Source organism: Peromyscus eremicus, chromosome 10 (genome assembly GCF_949786415.1).
Source record: "Peromyscus eremicus chromosome 10, PerEre_H2_v1, whole genome shotgun sequence".
Classification (NCBI taxonomy): Eukaryota; Metazoa; Chordata; class Mammalia; order Rodentia; family Cricetidae; genus Peromyscus; species Peromyscus eremicus.
This window is the reverse complement of record NC_081426.1, coordinates 24708901-24715795: the sequence shown is the minus strand read 5'-3', so window position 1 is coordinate 24715795 and position 6895 is coordinate 24708901. Positions and strand designations below refer to the sequence as shown.

The 6895-nt window shown below is 50.0% G+C and overlaps 1 protein-coding gene across 1 annotated transcript in view; it reads right to left on the bottom strand.

The window, feature by feature from the left end:
• Positions 1–2338: 2338 nt before the first annotated feature.
• The window catches only part of Znrf3 (zinc and ring finger 3), a 166353-nt gene continuing 161796 nt past the window's right edge, over positions 2339–6895 (bottom strand). The window contains exons 8-9 of the mRNA XM_059275524.1: positions 4455–6158; positions 2339–3346 (exon numbers count right to left, since the gene is read on the bottom strand). Of these exons, the coding sequence (XP_059131507.1) occupies positions 3309–3346; positions 4455–6158 (1742 nt within the window). The 3' untranslated portion in view covers positions 2339–3308. The remainder of the gene's footprint in view (positions 3347–4454; positions 6159–6895) is intronic.

Genomic DNA, 6895 nt, shown 5'->3' with positions numbered 1-6895 from the left:
TCAATGATTATTTCAACAATGTCACACTCTCAACATAAGACATGGCTTAAGATAAATATATTAGTAAATAAATATTCTGAGAACATATTTCCATAAATGAAATGTGTTGCTATACATATACAGAATATACATAAGTTGTTTTCTAGCTTTAAAAACAGTTTTTCAATTGGTAATGTTGAAAAGAGCCCTTAGACCATTTTATCACAAAGCCTTTACAGCAAAGTCTTTACAAAAATCTTAAGTGCTATGGGAGAAATTAAAAAAAAAAGTGTCTTGTTAGACCAACAATACAAAAAGTTTATGTAAGGAATAGAAAAAGGCAGATCAGTTTAAAAGGTATTTTCAACCAATTCTTTTATAGACCACATTTTAAAAGCATTAGTCCTGTGTGAACTTTGAGGCCAGAAGACATTGGGGAGGGCCCGAACCACAGGACTGAAGATGGAACCCAGTAACATGGCCTGGGCCTGGAGGAGAGGGGAACCGTCAGCTATGGGTGCTGTGACCACAGAGACACCTCAAGGATCAGAATGCCCAAACTTCCACTTTCATTGAATTCTAGAATTCTATAGTTGATATGACCGGTTTACACCCAGAGCTGATATCAAGCTCATACTTGCTATCACACACTTAGATGGTATAGAAGTTCCCAGGGGAAAGTGGGGTGCTCCTTGTCCATTATTATGCAATTACCACACACTACTGATGTTCTATTTCCCCCTCTCCCTCCCCCAAAGAGGGTACTTGTTACCCAGTATTGGAGCCTTAGAGCTTCACAGACTCAACCTCTCTTTATTGAAAGGGTGACATGAGATCGCTGACAGGTAATTTTGTTCTGGTCTGATGAGGCAGCACAAAGATGACTGTTTCTAAATCTTCCTTTTGTTTCTACTACCCAAACAAGTGTCTGCCCTCCGCCATTACCACTCTTTCAGGGGAGAGCTGGACTTGTTCATTTACCTTCCAGTGACATTCAAATTCTCTATTCATTAATGTATTGTGTAAGACTACTGGGAAGTGGTTTTCTAGCCAGGGCAAAGACAAGCCTTTCTGGGGTTTGTTTCAGCCAAGGGAGAGGTATGCACACGCAGACACTAAAAACAAAAAAGCAAAAGCAGAAAAAAAAAAAAAGAAACAACAACAACAACAAAAAGCCATCTCAACAGTGAGAAGCTGCACTTTGCGGTCCATGTTAAAAGCTGTGCCCCTATTCCTACTGCACAGTAAGGCAAGCTGTTGTTCTTAGCAGCTGCAACTCCTGGCCCCAGAAATAAAGGCAACCCCAATCACACATCAACAGCTTAGGCCCTTCTCACACCCTCACCAACAGGAGCACAGCCTGGGAGGAACCCTCAAAGGACAGACCCCCAGAGTTGGGTGGAAGGATAAATTTCACCATGGCCCCTTCCTAAAGGTAAATGGCTGGATCTGATGTGGGGACTTCTTTCTGTCAGATCCTGGCTAGAAATAAGTCAACGTCCTCATCTTAGGATGGGGTTTTAAAGAACAAAGCATTCTGATAGTCTCAAAATATGCAGTCTGGTCCTTGGGCTGACTTCCTGGGAGTCACTTCTGTCTCTGGCAACCCAGGGTGGTCCCCGTTTCCCCAGGTTTCAAGGTTCTGTACTGAGCTTTCAGACCCACTAGGCCAAACTCTTTCTGATGGCAAAAGATATCTGCTAAATGAATGTATAAAAGTGACCAGAAGAGTTAGTGACACAGGGCCAACCTGATTAGTTTCCTCTAAGGAAAAGAAAACATTTTTAAGAACAAGGACTATATTGGACAAAAAGGATTACAATCCCTGAAGTAGTTTTAAATAGATTCTCTCTCCCTTTTAAAAAACGAACAAAACATCTTCAAAACAACAACAAAACAACAGCAAAACAACACAACCAAAAATGGTTTGGGCTTAAAAAACTCTCCCTTCCCCTTAAAAAAGAAGAGGCTGGAAAAAATATACAAAAGCCTACCCTTTGGGTCTGAACTATCTGATAGTCTGTCTCGTGGAGAATCAGTACATAATAGTGCATCAGGCAGACAGGCTAGCAGACATCTGCTGGTGGGGTGGGCCACTGCAGCCACCAGGCAGTGGCCCCAAGAGCCCCGAAGCCATGTTCTGGGGATGGGAAACTTGTTAAAATGAAGCTTGGTGCACACCCCTGTGGGTCAAGCATGTGCCCCTTACAAAGGTAACCTAAGGAAGGGAGCAACAGCCGAGGGGTGTGGCTGCCCCCAGACCCATCGGCACAGGTGTGCCCCAGCATGCCTTCCTTCAAGAGGTAGTGCACTGCTGCTGGGAGAGAGGAGAGCTTGTTCCTCCAGTCCCACAGGACACCAAGGCCACAAAGCAACATTCCTCCTGGGTGTCTGCCCTGCAAATCCCATTCAGATCACCTCTGCAATTGATGGCACGAAGCCCGAAACAATTCTACAGAAGACTGGAGAGCTGGACAGTAAGGGTGAGAGCGTCTCTTCCCTGCCACAGTGGTCAGAGTGCAGGAGAGCGCCCAGTGACAGGGCTGGTCGTCCCGGATTTTGCTGAGACAAAGGTGATGACCCAAAGGAACAGAAGAGAATGGGCACAACTGCCTCCCACAGCCTTGAGCCTAGGCAGCAACGGTTTGACACCTCCCTTTCCCTCCTCTTCCTTGCAGCTTCCATGGCTGCCTACAAGTGTGGGCAGGAGAGGTGTGGCTTCCCCCAAGCCCTGAAGTCTAGATTTGCCTCAAAAAAGGGGAAAAGGAGAGGCAGCTTTGCATTGTTCCTCGGAGTTTGTACCCCTATCTACTAGCTTTTGACTTCAAGTTTCTGGTCATTTCAATAAGGCAGGTGCAGCCCTGAGCTTTTCAAAGGCCTGAGGTCCCTCCGAGGAGACGACAGCATCCACACAGGATGTGGTTCATTTAATGCAGCAGTGATTTTTTTCTTTTTCAACGAAAGTTGGTGGTTAGGGTTCTTTAAAATATATATTTAAATAACTTTTTACATTTACATATAACATCTTAGGAAAAAAAAAGCAGAGAACTCAATCCCACATACCTCAGAACCCCAAGCACACGTTACAAAACAGAATAAAACATTATTAAAAGAGGCAAAGGACTCAAGAGATTTTTGTCTGTTGGTTTGTTAATGGGGAGGGGATGCCACAGGTGGCTCACATTTTGGGTTGAGGCGGGCTCTCTTTATTACCACTTTTGTGTTTGTCAAAACTAATATATAAAACTAATATATATTAGCTTTGAAGGAAGCCAGACTTTGAAGTCTCCGTACAGTTCCCGAGTTTTACAAAAGAGTTCCTTCTGAGCTCAAGCTCCCGTACCGATGCCTGGGCCAGATCCTGGTCCTGGGAGAGAGAGGGAGAACAGCCATCAAGGTTGTGGGGAGCTGGTACAGCAGGTTCTGGGCAGGATGGCCCAGGGAAGGCGGGGTGCTTGGGAGTGACAGTTCACAATGGTGGGTGGACTATGTGAGTGGTACGGGGGAGGGGCAGCAATGGCTTCTTTCCTGAGAGGCTCAAGTCTACATAGTCGTTTCTGGGGGGCAGGTCTCCCTTGTTTGGCTCTAGAGAATCTTCTGGAAGCCCTGGGATGTCATAGAAGCATAACGTAGAAAAGTGAATTTCTAGTGGCACCGAAAGAGCAGGAGACCCTTCACCACACCCCTCTTCACACCCTTCACAGATCACACAGACCTTCCCATCGGTGGATGTGTGGCTTGAGGTGACTTAGCAAAGAGCAGAGGGAGTCAGAGTGATACAGATGGGAAAGGAAGGCCACTTAGCTGACTGACTGAGCTCTAGAGAGGTCTGGAGAGGAAAAGAAACCTGACATGCTGCAGGGATGGGACAAAGGCTGGATCAAGGGAGCAGCTCCATTTAGAAGACATTTGTGTACCTTTAATCCCAGCATTTGGGAGGCAGAGGCAGGGAGATCTCTGAGTTCAAGGCCAGCCTGGACTACAGAGTGAGTTCCAGACAGCCAGAGCTACATAGAGAAACCCTGTCTTGAGAAACCAAAAACCAAAACCAAACCAAAACCAAAACCAACCAACCAACCCACTCCCCACCCTCCCCCAAAAGACATCTTACATCTTATAAAGGCAATGAGTCATTACAGCATTTCTAGTGTAAAGACCGTAACTCAGGTCTCCCAAGTGGGACAGTAGGCAAGTGCATTGAGGTCTGTCAGGAGGACTTTGCTAAGAGGCACAGGGATGGACTAAGGGGACCATGGAGATGCACAATAGTTGATGAAATTGAGATTACTTTTGGGGTGTGAAGCATCTGAAGGGAAGAGATGCAGACATCATGGGTAGAGGGTTTGAAGATGGGTGGGACTGAGAAGCAATGTTTGAAAGCCATCAAGTACAGAAGCCAAGTCACAGAAGAAGCCAAACAGAAAAGGCCTGAGAAGAGGACCCCTATACAAATACCTACTATCATCTGTTCTCACCTGACGCCTCAGCAGCCAGGGCATGGGACTCCTGAGTGTCCTGGGGGGGACTGGAGAGGCTAGCCCTGGAAGCATCTGCCTCCTCTGGAGAGCAGCCAGGCTGCAGTGGCACCTCGGCTTGGTAGCACGGAGCCTGTTCCTCTTCCCGGGTTGTCCCCAGACTCCAGTGGAGTCGGGGGACATCCAAGCCCAGCATCCCACCCCAGGAGCTGTGGCTGTGTATCCCTTGACAGTCTTGAGGCAAGCCCGTGTCACAGTCTACATCCTCTGGAATAATGGGGATGCGCTGGCTCAGGTCCCGGGCCCCTGCATAGCAGCTGGGTGGGGGTTCCTCGGTGAGTGTGTACTGCACACTCACTGAATAGTCTTCAGTGTAGCAGCCATTACCCCTGCCAGCACTGTGGGCCACCTGCTTCTCTTCATAGAAGCAGCAGGGCAGGCCCTCATATTTCACCCCATCTGTCCTGGGAAAATGGTCTGAGTGAAGGCCATACAGGCCCTGGGAGCCCCCTGGTTGTGGGTCTCCACTTGTAGGGTTGCAGTCCTCCAGGAGCCGGGGACCCAGGAATAAGGTGCTGCCACCAGCAGCTGCTCCTGCTCCAGGACCCAGGGAAGAGGGCTGGGGATCGAAGCAGCAAGCACATGATGGTCCCTCTGGGCCCCCTTTCCAGGTCCTCCTGAGGTCCAGGGCGGCCCCAGGAGAAACCTCGAGCCCCACTTCTGAGGTAGAGCTGTTGGGCCCTCTGGGTTCCAGTGAGGAGTTGCTGCTGTAGTTCATCTCCAGGCTGCAGGTGGACAGCTGGTCCCCTGAGGGAGAGGCAGGGCCTAGCCATGGCTCACCCCGCCCAGCACCTTGACTGTGTGCTGCTGGGAGCTCCTCTGGTGGTGGGGAGCCCTCAAGGTGTACAGTGGGCCCCCGGCTTCGGTAGATGAAGGGGTCATAGTCACTGCTGAGGGAGCTGCGGAAGGTGGAACAGCTCCCATACACACCTTGGTTGCTCACTTCTGTGCAGTCCACCACGGAGTCGCTGGAAGAGCAGCGGCACTGGCCAGAGCTGTTGCTGCTGCTATCACTGCCAGGACAGTCTGCCAGATAACCACTGCACACAGAACGGTGCCCATGGTAGCAGCTGAAGCTGGAAGTGCTGCCACTCTCCACGTGGGTGGGAGGGGCCATGTGCACCACAGTGGGAAAGAGAAGGCTGCTGCCACCACTTGGTGGAAAGGCACGGGATGGGCCCCTGGGTGCAAGGCTGGGTATCGGCTGGCCCTCCTGCTCTGGGTAGCTGAGACCCTGGAAGTAGTAGTGTTGGTACATGGTCTCATACTGGGAGAAGCAAGCTGCCTTGGAGAAGCTTCGGCCACTGAACTTGGGCCTACGGAAGGGATGGGCTGGTGAGTAGGCCCGGTGTTCCAGGCTGCAGCGGTGAGGGGCCAAAGTGTGATCCAGGTGCAGGGGTGGGTAGCCACGGATGTAGGTGGGGGTCTGTGGAGAATAGAGGTTCTGCTCCCCATGCCGGTCCATGGTCAGCAGTGTGACAGGATTGCCATGGGAGTCCATACTTGTCCTGGTAGGGTAGGCTGGGATGGCATTGGTCCTATGCACACGGCCTGGATAATGTACCGGCAGGGTCACTCTTGGCTGCCGACCACGTGTAAGGTTGCCGGTCTCCACACAAACAGCACCCGGATTTCCCTTTTGCTCTGGAAAAGGTGGAGGAAACAAGGTAATGGGCAGAGGCTGAAGCATCAAGGGAAGCTATTGTGCCAGGGAGACTCTGCTTGACCCCGCCACAGTGTAAGCTGAGCCAAGTTCAGCTGAGCTGGCAGAGGCTGACCTATCTCTTCCCATCTCCCCAGTCTACTGAGAGCAAAACAAGAACAACAATCCAAGTGTCTCCCACCCTGCTCTGTAATGATGACATGGGTGCAACAACAAACAGTGCTATTGCATATTCATCATCTCCTGTGTCTCTGGAAACAATCCTGTAGCCTAGAACTGGGCAGTCAACCTTACTGTCACCTGTTAAAGAGACAGGAGGTTGAGGCCTAGGGAGGCCAGGTCAGGATGCCGGGGTTTGTTGTTTTCTACTTTCCTTAGACATGCACCCCGGCCTGGCCTCCAATGTGCTATGTAGCTAAAGATGACCTTGAACACCTGCCTCTACTTCCCAAATGCTGGGTATCCCATGTGTAGACCAGCACACCCAGCTAGGGTCCTGTTTAATTGGAAACCCAAACTTGAATGCAAGACGGATTTTCTTTAGAGGGGGAGTACCAGGGTGAGGGGTGTGTCAAACCTGGGACCTTGCATGCTCTAGGCAACAGTCTACTACTGAGCTACATCACCTGCCCCTAAAAGGGATCCTTAATGCCAGGCTCTGCTTAGAACTGTGCAGCCAAGTTTCAGACCCTAAGGCCTGCACAGCTGCAGGCCCGAG